Source organism: Crocodylus porosus, unplaced genomic scaffold (genome assembly GCF_001723895.1).
Source record: "Crocodylus porosus isolate Cpor-Errol unplaced genomic scaffold, CroPor_comp1, whole genome shotgun sequence".
Lineage (NCBI taxonomy): Eukaryota > Metazoa > Chordata > Crocodylia > Crocodylidae > Crocodylus > Crocodylus porosus.
Window position 1 is genome coordinate 201618317 of NW_017728886.1, and position 19752 is coordinate 201638068.

The 19752-nt window shown below is 42.5% G+C and overlaps 1 protein-coding gene across 1 annotated transcript in view; it reads right to left on the minus strand.

Annotated features, from left to right (window-relative positions):
- TCEA1 (transcription elongation factor A1) overlaps positions 1-19752 on the minus strand; it is a 40081-nt gene that overhangs the window by 14435 nt on the left and 5894 nt on the right. The window contains exons 2-3 of the mRNA XM_019548087.1: positions 17056-17118; positions 12325-12430 (exon numbers count right to left, since the gene is read on the minus strand). Coding sequence (XP_019403632.1) covers positions 12325-12430; positions 17056-17118 — 169 coding nt within the window. The remainder of the gene's footprint in view (positions 1-12324; positions 12431-17055; positions 17119-19752) is intronic.

Sequence of the window (19752 nt, forward strand, 5' to 3'; positions counted from 1 at the left end):
CCCCCCCAGTAAGATTATATACATGGAAAAAAAATGTATGAATTAGTTACCATTTTCCTAACTTTGGGGAGGGTCACCCCTCACTGGTGCAAGGGGGCAAACGGTGTTATGAGTGTTAAGCAGCTTGTATGTATTCTGCAGCCTCTGCTCCCCACACCAGCAGGCTCTGTCCCCATTAAAGCCTGAGGCACTGAGCATGGCCCATGCCCAGCCTACAGAGCAGCCACATGTAGAAAAGGAAGTTCAGGGGGGAGGGGGAGAGGGGCAAGTGGGAAAGCAAATGCTGTGTGGCAGGTGGAAGGAGGCAGGGTCCAGAGGCATCAAGGGGGTGCAGGGAGCAGCTGTGGCTATGACCGCAACCCTGGGTAGGGACTGGAGGCCAAGTCACAGTAGCCATCTGCTCCCCCCACCGCCCTCATACTTGATTCTAAGAGGGCCCCCCCAAATCCTCATTTCAGAATCAAGTAAATATGGTAATTTAGACAGCATGAAAAATTTAAATAGCAAGTGAGGAATTTGAAAAAGTAGGTGAATTATATAGGAAGCACTTCCTCTTTACATGAAATATGACACTAAAATTTCTGGCTCGTGTGAACCCTGGTTATTCCACTGACTGAGACAGTAATACCAAAGCAGGAAAATCTGGGAAAATTCCTTGTTTAATGATCTCTGTGGAGTAAACAAATTTCAGAGGTTTTGAAGAAGAAGGGTTACATTTTAGGAGCAGCCTAACCCTGAGAATAAAGGTTTAAAAAATCCCAAGAATAAACTAACATTTTAGTTTCAACTTCTCCACACCTCAATAGGTTCCAATACAGAAGAAAACACAATTGATAACAACTAGAGCAAAAACTAAGAGAGTAAATTTTACTTTCAGCTTCCCCTTCCCCCACCCTGCCTACAAGAGGAAGACATTTCTATGAAGCCAATTATATTTACTATGAGACAAGGCAAAAAAAATAAATAAATATCAAGTCAGGAAATACAGACAAGCCACTCAACAAATGAAATATTTCAGACCATTGTAAGACAGTTTTAAAGAGGGGCAACACCTGTATTCTTTTAAATGTTATTACTGTTAAAGCCGCTAGGAATATTTTTGCAAACCAAATATTTAGGTCACCTTTAGAAATTAGAATGAAAGCACCTAGAAGGGCTGCAAACTTCTCTTAGTACTTAAGCCATTGAATATATTCTTCAAAAACAAAATTGTTTACTTTTTAAATTATGAAGTGTCATAAAAACAAGATTAAGCATGCATCTCTGACAAACATATTTATGCATATCATCTCATCCAAAAATCAGGATGGAAACTAGCTGTATTCCACCTATCAAGCAACAAGGTATTTACTGAAATGCAATGGAATAAAATTATTAGTGTAACAAGCCACTAACTATTTCAGAATCGTTCAATTCTTAAAAGCCCTGGAACTTGCTTTTAAATGGGAAGTCCTTTCTAATTTTAACCAAGGAAAGGATCAGCACTGATATACCATTATTCATTTATTCGATATCAAATTCAGAATGCATTAATATCTAATAGTGTGTCTGGTCTTGATCAGTAGCTTCATTATAGGCTTTTCCAATTACAACCACGTAAAAAGAAAAAAAAAAAAATCTCAAGGCACTTGTTTGTTGACAACTAAAAATAGTCATTTAGAAACCATGACAAATTCCCCAAGAAGCACTAACAGCTTTGTGTTGTGAATATCATATTAACAATTTAAGTATAATACTACTTTTTTTCTATTTACCACCAAGCTGGGAACATTTTTTGAACAAGCTGTTGAAACAAGGTGCACGGAGAGGGGGACAGACAAAATCTAACAAGAAAATTAGAGTGGTTGCAAATTTAATACTTCAATCCATGTTTTATTATTTCACCTAACACTTTATTTTCCAAGTACTAACAAGCAATGATCTGAAAAGATAAGACAAGTTATTCCATTTGTCAGCAGCTCATATTCACAGAGAAAAAGATGCCATACTGACAACCCTGCGACTTCTGACCATAAGGGCTGGGAAACTTCCCAGAGAACATAGTGCTTAGTGATGGGAAATAAAGAAGGAGACTCAGCTTCGTAGAGCTTACAACAAGGATGCCTTATAAATGGCAAACCGTAAGAGATGCTTCGACACAACACAGAGGGAAGCCTTTTGTGTCATACCCAATACATCCTCTACACTTTCAATGCAGAGGTACTCTCTTCCTATAAACAGTTTTAGTACTTCTTTGGGAATCTAGGCCACATTATGAAAAGATTTTCTTTCTACTTACGGCTTTTTGAATTTAAAGTAAGTATAAGGATAGTGTAAAAGAGTACTGTCAAAAGTACTGGAAAAAACAAGCAACTTGAGCCATTCAAACAGGTTCTGCCCGCCAAGATGAAATATTAATGGGGATTAAAACACTTTTGGGAAACTATTTTGTATCGTTAGTCTTTATACTAGTCAATATTTATCGCAGATGGAGATACCAGTATCCTTAACAGTAAGTAACATTCTCAATAGTAAGGAGTTGAGGAACTAGAATTTATTACCACAATGTTATGGGGTTTTTCAGGGGGACGAGGGCAGTGGTAACCAGTTGATAGAGAAAAGCTGATAAGCACCCTAAACATGAGTTTATCTGGTTCAAAACAAAGTACAATAAGACTCTTGTGTGTGGAATACCTCTGCATAACACTTAAAGTGCAACGTGGCTAGTATTATGACTTTCTATTTACAATTTAAGTGTGATAAAGTATTCGCTTTTAGGCAGCTAATTGCTAGTTCATAAGCTACTAAGCTTTTGTATTGGGTTCATTTAAGAGACCTGTGTATTTAACATTAAAACATCCTGGGTAAAAACATATGGCAGTATCTCTTATTATCCAAAAACATACACCTCTAACCCAGTACTTAAAGAGCCTAGAAGTGTTTATTGAAGAATTCTAGTGTTCTTTTCTAGTTATACACCACCGGACTCAACAATCCTTTAAACCTGGTTAAAAAAAAGCACTGTCCCGAAACCTAAACCTGGTATTTGCAGATGATGATCCTCTATAGACTGACTTAAATGATAAGTGGTATAATACACCAATGAAGCTGCCCCTGCAATTTTGAAGACTCGTTGAATAGCTGAAAGATGTTTTTTATGGCCCCCAGTTCTGAAGTTTGTGGCTAGGGACAGACATTACACATATACCGGTTTAAGTGGTCAGAAATTGGTTAAAACCTGTAGCAGAACAGATGGCCAGTACACATAAACAGTTTGAAAATGGCTGAAACCGGTTTGTGATAAACCTGGTTGAATGTAGCATCAGACATAACTGACCGGGCTCAAATCGTTTTATGCTATGTCTGTCCCGGACCCGTTGCTGGTTTAAGATAAACCAGACTCCCCCAGCATCCCGGCATGCTTTCTGAGCTGGGTGGGGCTCTCAGCTCCACAGCAGGGCTCCCTTCCCGGAGCTGTAGCAGAATCTCCCCCTCCCTCATCTCCCACAGCACAGATCCCAGTCCCGCAGACCCTAGGCATATGGTATGCTAGCTAATGATGAGAGATACCTGTATGTACATATCTCCAACTTCACTGGGACAGGCAGACAGAACAGTGGCTGCTTAGGGCTTTTTGGACCTAATCAACAGGTCAGCTGCTAAGCTGTTTAATTTCATATTTCATAGACATTAGGGCTGGAAGGGGACCTCAGAAGATCATCGAGTCCAGCCCCCCACCTGAAGGGCAGGAAGTCAGCTGGGGTCATAGGATCCCAGCAAGATAAGCATCCAATTTACTCTTGAAGGTGTTCAATGTAGGTGCTTTTACCTCTAATTGTTTTGCAGCAGCAGGTGGCTGAAGTCCAGTTGCAACATATATGCAAGTTCACTGCCTCTGCCTGAAATGGCATCCTTGTGGACACATGCACGAGCAGCTGGCACATATCAGTCATCCTGTTGACTCTCACCCCATCTCCTGTTCTGTCCCTTGCCAAATCCTTCCTTGACCGCCCCCCAAGCAGAATGAGAGCTCGCTAACAAAGTCCAAGCTCTCTGCCCAAAGTCAGAGTTTGAACTAATGATAGGCTATTGTTTACCGCTTTAACAGCAAAACAGTTATCAGCCCCCTGCTGACTTGCTTGCCTGTCAGTTTGCTGTGGACAGTATAAAGAAACAGGGAAAGGGAGATTGAAAAGCTCCATATCATCAACAGATGCATGCACTGCACACCCCTCCTTGCCTCAGGATGCTAGCAGGGGGCTGGGGTCTGGCAACACTCCTGCCCCTTGGTCAGCCATTCGAGGAAAACGCTGGGATGGTGCAGGCAGACCTCCCTAATCAGCAACGATCTGGGTTTTCCATTTCCCATGTAAAAATGGAGTAAAGAGTGGATTTTACCTTTTGCTGGAGGCAAATGCAGATTTCTTGTTTTACCAGAAAAACCTGTGAATTTTCCAGTTTTGCAATCACCTGGGAAGTAGCAGGAGGAAGGCTGTGTGACAGGGGGCACCACATGCATCTACATCAGGGGTGGGAAAAATATGGTTCATGGGCCGGCCTGCAGGGCCCCTAAAAAATTTAGAAAATTAATATTTATCTGTCCTTGGTTCCTGTCAAAAATGACAGGAACAAGGGCAGTAGGACCCAGGGGAAGCCCAGCGGGCTCCCACAACATCAGGGACCGCCAAACCCCATCTCCCCAGCTGGGAGCCCCAGGGGAGTCTGGCCTGAGAGCACATGGCTGTCCCATACTGGAAAGGGGGAAAGAGCGGGGGGGACCCCAGGCAGGGAAGGAGCCTGATGAAAAGCTGAATGGGGGAGAGGGGAGGAGGCCCTCGCCCGCCCCATGCCTGGCGCCCCACACTGCAGCCACTCGCAGCCTGCCTGGGGCTGCCTGTGCCTGCTCCAGACAGCCCTGCACGGGTTGCAAATGGCTGCAGCAGGGAGCACCAGCCACGGGGTGGGCAAGGGGCTGCTTTTCCCCATCCACACTCAGCTTTACCCTGGGCTCCTTCCCAGCACGGAGGAAAGTGGCCCCTCGCCCGCCCCATGGGCAGTGCTCCCTGCTGCAGCCACTTGCAGATCGCATGGGGCTCCCCGGAGCAAGCACAGGCAGCCCCAGTGCAGCGTGCTGGCCAAGGGCAGGGGAGGGGCCGCTTCCCCCACTCCATGTTCAGCACCGCCTTGTAAGCCGGGCCCACTGGCAAGCCTGGGCCCCATGCCAGCTCTGGGCTCGCCCATCGGGGCTGCGCATGGCAACAGTAACTGCAGCCCCCCTGCTTGCAGCACCAGGTAGTGTTTGCCACCACTGCCTGTGGGCTGCCCAGCACGCGAGCTCCAGGCAGGCAGCAGCAGCCAACATTGCCCAGTGTGGCAAGCAGGGGGCCCACAGCTGCTGCCACTGACAGGTAAGCCCAGAGCTAGCGGGGCCCAGGCTGGCAACGGGGCGGGTTACAAGCTGGTGCTGAGCATAGGAAAAGTGGCCCCTCACAGGTGAGGGGCAGCTTTTCCCTGTGCTCAGCACCAGATTCTTCCCTGCCAGTGGGCAGGGGCTGTGTGCTACCCCCCACCTGTACCACAGAGCTGGGGGGCACTGGGAGTGAGCAGGTGCGGGAGCACATGGTGTGCACCAGTGTCCCAGGGCCAGCGCCAGGTGGGCCCAGAGCAGGGTGGCAGGAGCGCAGAGTCTGAGCTGGCAGGGGCTCTACGAAGCCAGGCCAGCTCCTCCCTCTCCCTGCTGGTGCAGCCCAGCTCAGCTCCACAGACCCCTGCCACCCTGTGCCCCGCTTTGCCCCACCGGTGCTGGCCCTGGGACATCAGTCCCCAGATGGTGACAAGGGGGTGGGGCACCTGTCAAGGGGTGGGGCTACTCATGCAGCCCTCGACAGCCTGCCAAAACTAGGTAAGCAGCCCTCCGCCTGAAGTAACTGCACACCCCTGATCTACATGCACATGGCCTCAGGCAGCCCAAGAGCAGCTCCAACAGGTAAGTGGGAGTGGAGGGGGGAAGAGGGGGATTGAGGCCCTTGTAGGGAGGGAGGGAGCTGGGCAGGGCTGGAACTGCTGCCCAGCTGGGGGGCTTGGGGCCCCCAGATCTGTGTGCAGGGCAGTCATGGGCTATGCGTGGGGGCTCCCGCTGTGCTGCCCTCCCCTGGGGCCTCTGCAGCCCAGCAGGCGCAACCTAGTGTGGCAGGGCACAGTGGGGCCAGGCAGAGAAGCTGCTTGCTGCTGTGAGTTCTGCACTGCCCTAGTGATATGCCTCCTGTGCACTGGGCTGCTTTGAGGGGTGCAACCCTGTGCTGCTGCTCTCACAGCAGCTTTCCTGCGCAGCCCCGCTGTACCCTGTCGTGCTGCACCCAGTCACACACGCTGTGCTGTAGAGGCCCCAGGGGAGGGCAGCAGGGTGGGGAGCAGGAGCCTGCAGCATGCACCCGTCCCCCACACAGATCTGGGGGGTACGGGTTTCCTCTGCCCCCGGGACTGTGCGCTGCAGCCGGGAGCCGGCCCCACTCCTGCCCAAGCCTGCAGCAGGTAGGCAGCAAGGGTAGGGGAGCTGGCTCCATGCTCCTTCTCCTGCAGCAGCCACTGCCTTCTGTCAGCAGCAGGGGGCTGAGGACCTTGGTCCCTGAACCTGCAAGGACTGGCACCTGGGGGCTCCCTCCAGCATGGCTGGGGGAGTGAGGGGCACCGGTAGGGCCGGGGGGAGGGAGCAGATGAATGAGGTGCACTAGCAGGGCCAGGGGGAGCTGTGGGGGGGCCTTTTAATGATGGATTGGGGGCGGTTCTCAGAGAATTTGCAATTTTTTTTTTTTTAAATCAGGGAAAACCAGGATCCCTGGTTATCATACCTTTCTTAGAACTGAGATCACATCAATAGCACAGTACACCAAGAGCAAGATCAGTGATATTTAATGATTAGCTGAAAGTACCAATGCCCCTGAAATCCCACTTTTTATTAACTGCTCACAACACTGAAGCCGAATCAGACTCTGGTAGATGTTCTTCCAGCCTAGCCCTGCACCCACCTCTTGGAAACAGGGATTGCAGCACAGTTCCACATGGCCTCAGCAGCAGCGGTACAGTAGCCTGGAGATAAAACCATAGAACAGTGGTTCTCAACTGGCTATCTCTCTGGGCCACTGCCATGTGGAACCATCCCATGTGCTTCTGGTTTCCAAAAGGCAGGTATGGGGCAAGACTAGGAAAACATTCACCAGAGCCAGATCTACCTGTTCATCAAGCAGACACTTCCTGATCTGGCTACGCACACGCCCGCTGCGAACAGAGGTAATGGGCAATTTCATCTGGCTGAGGTGGCACAAGCACCATCAGTGCCACGGCACACTCAAAATGAGTCTCATGGCACCCAGAGGTGCAACGGCACCCTGGTTGAAAGCTACTGACCTAGCTACTTACTGCCTACAAGGAAGTGGGGTGAACAGACATTTCAACTACCCCTGGTGTAGTTCTCATCAAGATACAGGTGCTGGATATGTCCTAAAAATAAGAGATTCAGAATCCATAGATATGCCTTTTCTTTCTTAAACGTTCAAAAGAAGTTCAACGTGCACAGCATACATGACCTGCCAAGTACAATATAAAGAAAAAAAAAGTCTTTTCTTTCCCCAAGTACAAACACTGCCATCGTGAACAACTTGGTTTCATCGAAGTTCAGGGTAAGCCTCAGTATGATTAATAATTTGCTGTCTTTGCTGTCATCTTTGATCCATACCCTTTTACACATACTACAAACAGCATAATTGAAACAGAACACCATATTTCAGACTGCTGTTAAAGTTTGAGTTTCTGTGCAAATCAGAAAACTAATGATGAAACAAAACAAAGTTCTTTGTCAGATTCCTCTTCCCACTGCACTCTCGAGGGAACTCCAATGGAATTCATTTTAAAATTTCCTAAATGCAGGATCAAGCCACTGAAGCTCCCGCTAGAGGTGGCTGGAGAGCAAACATAATAATCTAACTGATGTCAGCCACAAAAAGGGTGGCACAAACTATTACTTAGTATGATCACTTTTACAAATTCAGGCATTTATGGTGCAAAAGGCTGTAACATCTGTTCACTTTTCTTTTGTGCCACCATATTTTTTACTGAACTCAATCATATTGTACAAACAAGTCCATTCCTACTAAAATAAAAAATTGTTTATAGGTCCCAATATATTCTAAAGGGAAAAAATAAGTAAGTAAATAAATAAAAATAAATCAAACACCTTCTATGGAAGAGGTAGGCTAAGCCAAACCAAGGTGAATCTAAAGGAACATGCCTTGTTTTGGAAGCTAATTCTATTTGATATAATCTTCAAGATGCCTCCCCAAGCTTTAAACCAAACTATGCCGCTCACTTTTAGTGGGTCTTGAATCACTTAGAAACATGGTCCTGATACAGCTTCAAAAAAGATAATTGCTCTCTCAACTACAAAAGCAGACATTTCAAGTTACATCTGAATATTTACTATGGAGACAGAGGGCAATTATCCTTTTTTTTTTAAAACCATCTCATTTCTTCTAATTCAATACCCAATATTTTTGTATATTTTTTCAGTTCATGACTGCCTTGTGAGACTTCTTGTGCCCTTAGAAACTTGGAGAAACCCCGATGAGTGTGTCCTCTAAACCACCTAACTTAGTGATCTCAAACTTGTGAAACAAAAGTACTATTAAAACAAAAGCTGAGGAACAAAAAGTTATGCTGCATGGCATTCAAAAATCAATTATAAAAAGAGAGACTGTAGTCTATATACCTAGGACCTTTCACATTTTTTTCCAGTCTCACTAACACGGGAGATATACCTATTTACTAGCAATCATTCCTCAAATATAATGTAAAAGCTAAGAAGAAAAGTTTGGAAATAACTTTTATGTGTGTATCCAATTTTGTAGGAGTCATTTCCAAACTTTTCTGCTCACTATTTTTCAAGGCGTCTCCAGCTTCACGATACTGGGGTAAATCCCAGTGAAAACAAATGGCAATTCCTTCAGAGTTTTTTAATGATGTATTTGCATTTGGTGGGGAGGTAAGAAGTCTTCAGGATTCCTATAAACTGTATCACTCTTCAAGAAGTTTGGTTCTAATGAAAGTTTTAAGAATAAAGAACATCATGCTGAAAAGAAAGCTAGGATAGCTTAAATCAAAAACTATTATTATTATTCTGTAGTTACTATATTTGCCTGAATCCAAGACAACCCTGAATTTAAGATGACCCTCTAATAACTAGGTTCTATACAAGGAAAATGGATGCGTGTTATAATTTTCCATGTAGAGAAGCTAACTTTTGGAAGGTTGTCTTAAATTTGTCCCCAGTACTACTGATGCAAAGAAAGCAGCATAACAGGGAGGAAGGGTGTGTGTGTGGGAGGGGGCTGAAGCAGCCTGAACCCTGCCCCTTGCCACCTCCGCAGCTGCCTGCCCCTCCCTGCAGTGCCTGCAGACCACTGCCTCTGCAGCCCCACCAGCCCAATGCAGCTTCTGCCCCCTACAGCCTCTTACCATCAAGCACAGTTCCAACCCCTTTCCAGCCAGGGGTACAGGGCACAGGGTAGCCCCAGCCCAGCTACACAGTAGGGATCACACTGGCTAAAGCTCTGAAATACCAAAACTCCTGTCAATGTCACCACTATCACATGGCTGGACTGGGCCACAGCTACCCTACACTCCATGTCCCCTGCCAGAATTTGATGGGAGACATACCTGAGGGTAAGCTGGGTTGGGGGCATGGGCTGCTGTAGCTCCAACTCTGACCCTGAGCTTGGATTAGAGCCACAGCAGCATCCTGCTCCACACTTCATCTTGTAGTTGAATCCAAGACTAACCCCTCCACCTGCCTTGAATGGGGGAAAAAAGAGCTTGTGGATTCAAGTGTGTTATTCACTTGTATAGAGTCATCAGTAAATTAATTTTGTTGTAATAAGCTCATCATTTTTCCACAGATGTATTTAATTTGTTTGCTTCAGGACAGCAGGGCATTTCCATTTTTAACAAGAAACAAAATGGATTTCATATTTCACTCCCAATATTCAATAATGTTTTGCCAAAATAATTTGCCTGCATGAAATTAGAAAGTAAAACTATAGATCAGTGGATCCCAATCTGTGGTATGGGTACAACCAGTGGCTTGCAGACAACCTGTCAGTGGTATGCATTAACAGATTTGTTATAATTATTTTATATGATAAACATTTGCTGGTGGTACTGAAGGCAGCATCATTTTAAATTGGTGGTATGCAATCAGCCAGAGTTTGGGAACTGCTGCTGTAGACTGATTTTCCAACATTAACATTTTGTGCCAAAAGAATACCTTGCTCCATGTCACAGTGTCAATTCAAGTTGCAAACGTACACATTCAAAATGTAGGGAGCATAGGGCATATTAATGAACTCTCTTCCTGCCTTTTTTTTTTATGTGGCATATATTATCTGACCACAACACACACATATGTGTAGCTAAGTCATTCAGATGTTTATTTCAATACATAAGCTGCAGTTTAATAAATAGCCAGTTTGTAATGGGGAGGTTGAGAGGAGGGGAAGTTATTTCTTAAAGCACTATGCCTCCTGTATTCTTAGAGATTTTTCTTCCTCCAGTAAGTGTCTCTTTGTTCTATCATTTATATCTACTAAAATAAAGGCTGCCTGCCTTCATCAATGTTCTATATTAAAATAGAGATGTTCACACATACACAGACATTTCGTTTTCATCTCTTTTTTTTTTTTTTTACCATTGGTATCAGCTCAAATGATCAGCAAAAGTACATTCCTTCAAAATAACAAAACAAATCATTTGACTACTGTAAGAGGTGTTTCACCGTGCGCTGCTGCATGCTGGCTTCTAACCAAGCATTGTACCTTCTTTTATGGTTTAGCTAAGCAAATGCACATGTATAAAAAGAAATTCTAATATTATAAAAGCCTTAGTCTGTCTGTCAGTAACGCTTTAGTCACACTCTGACTGGTTGTCTGAAACAGCCAATCAGAGGACTCCAAGAGAGTTCCGGACAGGAGGCAGTGGTGGAGCACCGCTATGATAGGACAGAGCAAGGGGGTGGATGGCCTTGCACCCTACTAGCCGTGCACCCTTGAAGTAGCGGCGACGGCAGGTGGAGTGGGCCCAGACCCCAAGTGGTGGCAGGAGGGGAGGGGGCCCAGACCCAATGCGGCCAGGGGAGAGGGAGGAGTGGGCCCAGGCCTGATGCAGAGGGGGAAGAGGGGAGCAGGTCTGAACCCCAAGTGGAGGGGGGGGAGGAAATGGGCCCAGGTGTGGGGGTGGACACGAGGCTCCATCCCTCCCACCCCACTCCCCCCAGCATGCTTGACAGGCAACTTGCTACTATAGAATATTGCCACAAATTGTGCGCAACACATACAAAATACATACCAAACACAACATTTTCTACAACATTTTAGAAGAGAATAAGATATGATAAAATTAGAACTCCCCTGAAATGAATAGCTAGCTGACCTGGATGATTGCTGATATTTAGTATACTTTTCTAGACTGAATAGGCTTCTATCAATTCAGCAGTTCTTGTAATTTCTGTAGAACAGAAAGTAGAGGTTACAGTATTTTAAGAGTTTAAGCTACAGAGAGAAAACTCCTAATCTTGATTTTGTTTGAACAGGAAATGAAGCAAGAGGCACAGAAGTTATACGAGTAAACAGTAATGTCCCAAATATTAATTATTCATGAGCTTCATGTTTACAACCACATAGAATTCAATGTAATCCTACTGTGCAAAAGTTACCTGATAAAGAAAATGCTCCAAAATAAATGTCTTTAATTCTACTAGAGGCAAGCCCATGTAAAATTATTTAGATTTTAATGTTCTTCCTACAAGGCGAGACACATGCTATTAAATAACTTAACAAAAAGTTAGGTGTTTGATTTTCTATTTTCCTTCCCAGTACCCCATGACCAGAGCGTAAAAAGCCTTTTACCCTAGCTCTGTGTCCGAGTATAAGGACTTCAAAGACAGTGAGGACTTCAAATAGCAATACAGGCAAGAGTCAGGACATTTTAATGCTGAAATGAATAAACTCTGGCCTGGCAGCAGGCAGAAAAACTGTTTAACACAAATGAGTCAAATCATAGGTATATCTCCTCCTGCTCTGGTCTTATGCACAATGAAACTACATTGAATTTGGGCCTGAAGGAGTAATGTAAAGATAAATGGCAATGGGAAAAATATAATGTGTGCTGCAAGAAAAAAAATAATTCAATGCTAAAGAAAGGGTGAGTCTTAAATGTGGGGGGAAAAAGACAATATTTTATAATCCCTGGAAAATTAATAGGCAAGAAGTAGAAAGAAGATTACAAAAAAGGTATTCATACCTAATAACTTCTTCCATGATTTGATGAGAGACTTTGCTAAAGATGTAACTTCTTCATCTGTACTTTGCTTGCGTATTGCATTCACTGACATTCCAATTCTTGTGGACTGCAACAAAGAAAACTATGCATTACACTCCATAAAATGGAGACAATTTAAAATGGAAATAAAATGGTGGTGTATTTTGTAAAAATGCCATGTAAAATCTGTCCAAACACCCAGTCAGCTGAGTCCTAATGAATCCAATGAAAAACAAGGTAAATTGCAGATCCTTACAGATTTTACACTCACAGGATAATCTACACATTTATACAAATCAATTTCAATACACTTTTCACTTAGCAGCCTAGGGGTGGAGGGCTATTAAACCATGAGACTTGAGCTCCTAAGTCACTTGGGGGAGATTTTCACAAGTGCATAGAACTACTTACCTGAATCTTAATTAGGAAATATCTTAATTAGGAAATTTAAACTAATTATGCAACTCGCTCACTTTCATACAGCATTTTAAAATGTGTGTGTTAAAGTTTATGCTCTCAAAGAACGTACTTTGAAACAACAGTAGAATTTATGTTACAGGAAGCAGCTGGAAAGCATTTGTTCCCAAGTAATTTCAACATTTTAAAAATTCCCCGTATGTTGGGATGCATTTTAAAAACCCAACATAAAACACACCAATGGTGCAGCTCCATAAACGTTATTAATACTGTGATGTTTTATCTTATGACAGCAGACATTTCTCTGTAAATGTAAAATAAAATTAGTCTGCTGCTTTGAAGCTACCACTCAGTATCAAACATTTAAACTCAGTGTGCTACTGCCATCTACAGCTTCTGCTGACTTATATAAGAATGGATCATAGATGGGATGCAACTGAATCCAATCAAAGTAATTTGCTATTGCTTCTTGTAATACACTCCAGTTATTTAGGAGTCCTAGTAATATAATAAGATGCTATTCTACTTTTCCCTGAATACTTGGGGACTCCAGTTAAAAAAGGGAAGACTGGCAGCCCAGGAGATGGCTCCCAACTCCAAAACACCCATGTGCATTTAAAAAAAAAAAAAAAAAAAAAATAGAAATCCAGGAAACATGAACTCCTCATGGTTAAAGGAGACCCCCAGACCAGGTTGGATGCATCTTAGATGACAATCATAGGAACAATGGTTAGTCCTCCACAGCACTGTAAGTACAGCACATACCAGGAATAACTTTTTTTTAAATGAACATTTTTCAAAACTGTCTGACGTGAGTTTATAATTTTTGCTAATTAGCATTGCAGACACCTCATTTTAAGCTGTATGTAAGGCTCTACACAGAGCTGAAGCCTTTAACTTTACCATGAGAAAAAAGATAGATCTGCTCTGTAAACTGCTGTAAAGGAGTTATAGCTGACCATACATTTATGCAGCTTTTTCTGGCAAAAATTACTAAAGTTTTTTCTGTGTATGGAATCTCTCATTTGCAACTTTTCAGTGGGACACTTAGCCTGTCAAACAGGAAATACAGGTGGAACATGGCTGTAAATAGATCCTTTCTTATCAAGTTTTGACCAAATAAAAGTAGATTAAAATCTTGTTTTCCCTGTAAGTGTGCTGTATCTGATAGGCATTTTGTAAACACTTGAGGGAAAGCGGAAAGACTGGACAACAGAACCCTGCATTGGAAAAGATCCTCCATCTGTGTAAAAACATGGATATTTGTAGTGAAATGGTCTTATGGAGATGTGGAAACAATTATCACTCAAACAGAAAGTTGCAAAATCTGTCCTGGGTTGAAAGGAAGGGGAAACATGAGGGAAGCCAGGGAAAATATGAAGAACTAAATTTTTTCTTAATGAATGAATTAAAATATCCCGAGGTCCAATTTGTGTTTTAATTTTAAGTACCTTGAGTAAAACACTTTTCCTCTGAAACTCCTTAGTACCTCCTCTATAGCACCTGCTGATAGAGGGAGAGAACAGGTCTCAACAGGCTCTTGTGGGAGAGGTCCCTGAACAAGAAAAGGGAGGAAGAAATTGGAAAGAGAAAGGGTCTTGAACTTAACAACACATCCACTGTATACTAACTCTAAAAATCTACCTGTCTACAGTGAATGAATACTGTTTGTCATTAAAAGTGATGCAGGTGTTTTCCAAATGTGAAGGAAAAATGGGGAGTAAGAATTAAAATGCAATTCTTAGTCCCCAGTTATCAAATCAGAGTCCCTGCCATTTTTCCGTACTACTATGGGGTAAACTGAAAACCTGCACTTATCTTTTACAGCCTCGCCCTCAGAATATTCAGAAACCATGCGTCAAGTAGCAAAAGGGTGAGATACGCAAGTGCTCTGATGGGTGCTGTCAATTTGAATGTCATTATTTGAGTTGTATGTAGACCACCCACCTCAAGCGGGAATATACAAAAAATGCTTGAAGAATGAAAAGCTTGGGGAAACGCATTGAACAAAACGTTAGGTAAATAAGTACAGCTTACACAGAGCACTAGCAAAAAGTTAAGTCATATTTTTCCTCTGTTATTTAAATGCTAAAAACTTAAAAGTATAATTTAATGAATTAAACTGTTCAGCCACCATCTTAACAAGATATTCTGAATCTAATTTTGAGGGGACAAAAATGGCATGTGACAAACTAGTAGAAGGATTAAGAAACAAGTTTGTTTGACAGGTTACCACAACCCTGAGGAAGACCATGCTTGTTCAAAACGTGAACCAAGGAACCAAATGAGAAACTATCTATTAAATGGCAACACATAACCCCATTTCTTAAAGAGAGACGCTTGGTTCATGGAGCACATGACATAAAGCCTTTTGTTTGACTCCATCCTGCCAACTATTTTAGCTTTATATTTATCATATCCTACATTAACTTTGTCATGAGGTTAAAGAAAAAAAAAATTATAAAACTTCTTTGGCATACTGGTACTATTTAAGTATGGCATTTTCTGGCACATCAATTTGAAGTTCAGCAGTACAGAGGCAAAAGGGCTTAGCCTCAGTAGTACAGACCTGGGGTTTAAAATCAACATTTCTCTCTAACCACAGGTTGAAATCCAAATAGTCAACTCACTCCTTGATTGTCTGATTCACAAAGATAGCAAACTATTATGCAATCAAAAGCGCAGAGTTTATCCTGCTGTTCTGGAGCAAAATTTTGCCTTCCTCCCTCTCACTTTTGTTCACGGTTCTATGCACCAGCTATCTACATGACTGCCTTTCAGCACCAAAAAAAAAGAAATCAAATGTTTTGCAAAGAATTGTTGAAGTTTTAACAGACTTTCTTTCCACATGCAAAGTGTGTTACATAAAAAGGAAGATAATTAAGTATGTTTTGCAATGTTAATTCAGTTACACTAAATACAAGTAGTCTTTTCAATTCCCCTTTCCTATTAAGTGCAACACATTTTTAACAAATGTGTACCATAGTATATTGCCTGTACAACACAGCAAGACTTAACTTTACCACTGAACCTTGATGGTGCATTTCCTGGTTAATTTCATCTGTGTACCTTTATCACTGAATTGCCATTTGGGAAAATTCTGTTCGTCTCTCTCAAGTCCTCTAATTAAAAAGCATCATAGTAGCAATTAGTTGAGAGGACCAATACGTACTGTGATGTCATCAAGGAAACAGAGCCGCATGAGACTATAGCAATCATAGCTGTTTATTATGTCTCCCTGGTATTATATATCCAATTATTTGGGCCCCAAAAACTTAGTCACTGCTGAACCACTACTGACAAGCACTAAATACCTGCCAAGTTTCTAAGTCCATCTCCTTTTAACCTTACAAATAATGTGTGGCAACTATTGTATACAAATCTTTTCCAGTCTTGGCAAAGAAGATTTCCCTTAAACTTGCAACTGCCAGAAATTAATTTTTCAGAGACAGCTGGTTTACCAAACTAATTCTGAAATAAAAATGGAATTTTACCTGAAACAGCCTTCAACGTTAATTATGGACTTTGCTTGCTTATAAGCACTAAAATTAGGGCAAAGCACAGCATTGTTACTTTTAAAATACTGTTTCTGCAAATGACAATATAAAGGGATTTTTTACAAGATCTAGGAAATTCAAGCATCAGATTTCCATCCCCCCTTTCTAATTTGTGATCTAATTAAAATTTTAATTATCTATCACAATTATAGAGATGCAGGCACAACTCTAAAAGAGCAAAACTACACTGTGATTACTTGATGCAGATGAAGAGTAACAAGGAAGTTAGGATTCCTCACACCTACCTGTACAACTATATAAGACAGTACCGCTGGTTACACCTCCAGATCTCAAAGGGAGGTAGCATGCCATACAGGGTAGGGGACCACAGCATGTTAATCTCCTTTAATCAGAAAAAGGGAACATAGGAGGGTTGTGCCTTTGGTGGATGTCTGAGGCACAAGATCATCTCTAAGACAGTACGGCCTATAAAGTGACCCTTGTTCAGACTGCATAAATGCACAAGGTTTCCTACACCATATTATCAAATTAAGACTGCTTTTAAAAGCTTCTATATGTGCTTACCCCTGGCAAATAGCAATTCTAAGATGATTGCCCAAATTGAACCAGAAAACAATTATCTACCTTATAATAACTGTTGTTCTGTTGGGTTGGCTGTCTAGATACCCCTTACTGTACTGCATGCTTATAACAAAACTAATAGGCACTGTTTCTGTTATTAAACACCCCCCCACACACACCCACACACTTAAAACAAAAGCAACAAAAAAAAACATACCTGTAACAACTCAAGAGTCATGGGAATATTCTTAAGCTCCTTTAATAAATCCAGAGCTCCAGCCTGCAAAGCATACATAGAAGTATTATTCAAAATACAGTTTTCTTCTTACACAATTAACTTCTAAAAAGTTTAGCGGCAAACAAATTCAGCTCCTACAACACAACTCCTTCCTTTTGCTAGAGGCATGAGTGTAATAATTCTGAAGTGAGCATGCTCATTTCTAGACTCCAGCATCATACTTTAGCCCTGTGGTGGAGTTACAACTTTTGGCACGAGAGCTGTTCTGTCCTGTATCACTTCATTCTTAATTTTTCCACTTAAACGTTTATTTGACTTGCATCTCACCCTCTCCAAAAAGGCTCAGGGAGGCTTACAATAAGAACAAGATAAATTAAAAAAAACAGATGTTAAAGTAAAATAGTAAATAATATACCAATTCCTCAAATAACATCCCAGAACTTCACTTCATGCTACTTAATGCCATTTTGAGGTGGTTACAGCCATATTAATACCTTTGTTTTTGGGAAACAGATTTTCAAACAACTCACTTGATTCAACATTGTTCCCTTTTCATCCTTGTGAAATATACTGTGCAACAATTGATTGTTCCCGCCCCAGAAAGGCTATATTTTGACCACTGTTTTGCATATAGGTGCATCTTCATCAAAAAAGCTTAATAAAAGGTCAGTTATTTCAAGTCAATTATTTCACCTGATGTCACCCACAGGCTGAAGAAATGAGAGCAGCTAAGGAAAAAAGGAGGAAAAGGTGGGTCATCAGTAGGGAAAGGAAAAACAAGGAGGCTGCCAATTCTGTTACCTTTCCCGTCTTTCTCCTGACTGGGATTAGGAAAGAGGTCCTCTTCCACAAAATTTAGAAGTTCTGTATTGCCATAAATAAGCTCCTATGAAACATAAGCTTCACAGGAACAGAGCTTCCCATTATCCAAGTGGTCACGTATCTGAACAGCACCAATATCCTCAACTCTTCCACAAGATCCAGGATCAAAAGAGGCTAGAGGCTTGCAAAGTAAGTACACCTGCAGCCTCTAGACTGTTCACTGACACAGCCCCAAACAAACTTCTAGCAATCCAGATTTTATATCAATCTCTAATTAAAGATCATGGGGGAGGAGTAAAGCAGAGGAGGTGAAGGAGGGAAAGTAAAACTGTATCTTCATCTGCACTCATGATTCAGAAGCTCAAGAAGTTCTCTCCGATTGTGATGTCAGCCTATGTAGGCAACCACTATCTTCTAGCAATTTAATATTTTTAAGTGAACGCTAGGCTCTGGCAAGATGCTAGTCTGGAGACCAAAGTCCTTCTGTAGCTAAAATTCAGTACAAGCTACAAGCTGTCTCCATCAATTCAACACTCTCTCATACCTTAATGCAAAGGAACTTCAGATACGCAAGTTTAGTTCATGTTTTCTGCTAAAGGTACGGGTGACATAATTTACCACTGAACAGAAGGGATTCAGATTTTATCACCGTAACTTGGTCCTCAATACAGGAGGACTATGTTACCACAATTTAGCTTCCATTTACTGAAAGATAAAAGTCTGCACAAAAGATAGTTACCACAGAGCTACTGACACACAGTAAAGCAGCTGTGTCTGTATACCCATAACTTAAGACTACCAGATGAAGTACAAATTAGTACAGTGCATGGAGTGTCGTGTAGACACTTGTTCACTAGACCACAGACCAGTGGGTCTTAACTTCAAAAAAAAAAGAGAGAGAGTGAGGGCACCCCTAACACCACTTGTTTTTTAAAACATGGTTGCAAAGCAATGTTGATGCTGCCTCATGTGCTGCACAACCAGTTCTATTGCCTTCAAATAAAATTGCCCTGGGTCTGCTGCACAGCCAGCCCAGGAACAGCTGTGTCCTGAGAACACAGCAGTGGCAGCAGACAGGTAAAACTGCCCAACATGCACTCTTGCTACATTAGGACTATGGCTGGCCTTAAACCAGGCAGGAGGAGCTGCCTTGTGTTGCGTAGCCTTTCCAGATTCAGCCTCTCCTATGCTTCTCCCAGAAACAGATAAGCACCGATGCAATTGTCCCATGTGCCACTATGGCACTAGATAAAATAACTCCTGCCAAAGGCTGTTCAAGTTTCAAGTTTTCAGTTTCGAATCATGGTGACTTTCAATCTGCATGAAGTCATACAGACCCTTTTTTTTTTTTTTTTTACCCCACCCTCACCTTTTAAAAGGATTAGAACCTCGATTTCTCAATTTCTGCCTCTTCCTGCTGTTAAACAAGTCTCTTTATCTGGGAACAGTCCAGCACTGTATCCCATATCCTGCCTTCCTTCTAGCTCACTAGTGCAATCCTACTCTCTTTACAGCATGAATCTCTTTCTCCCACTATTTTATTTACTTTACTCTATACATGAAGCTGATGTTTTGTGCTTGTTTAAGTCCTTCCTTCCACCCCATCAACTCCGGAAAAATTTATCAACCCCTGTGGAATTGTTATAGGCACAGCAGCAGGCAGACAACCCCCTCCTCTACTCTACTGCAAGACCACCAAAAGGATGGGGAAGACAGGAGAAAGCAGGATTCTTGTGTCAAGTCTGAAGAAACAGAACCTCTTATCCAGGCTGTTTAAAGAAAGCCTTCTAAAACAGGTCTTTGTTTAACTGAAAACTTTACTATTTTTTGGCACCTATCACTTTTACTTATAAA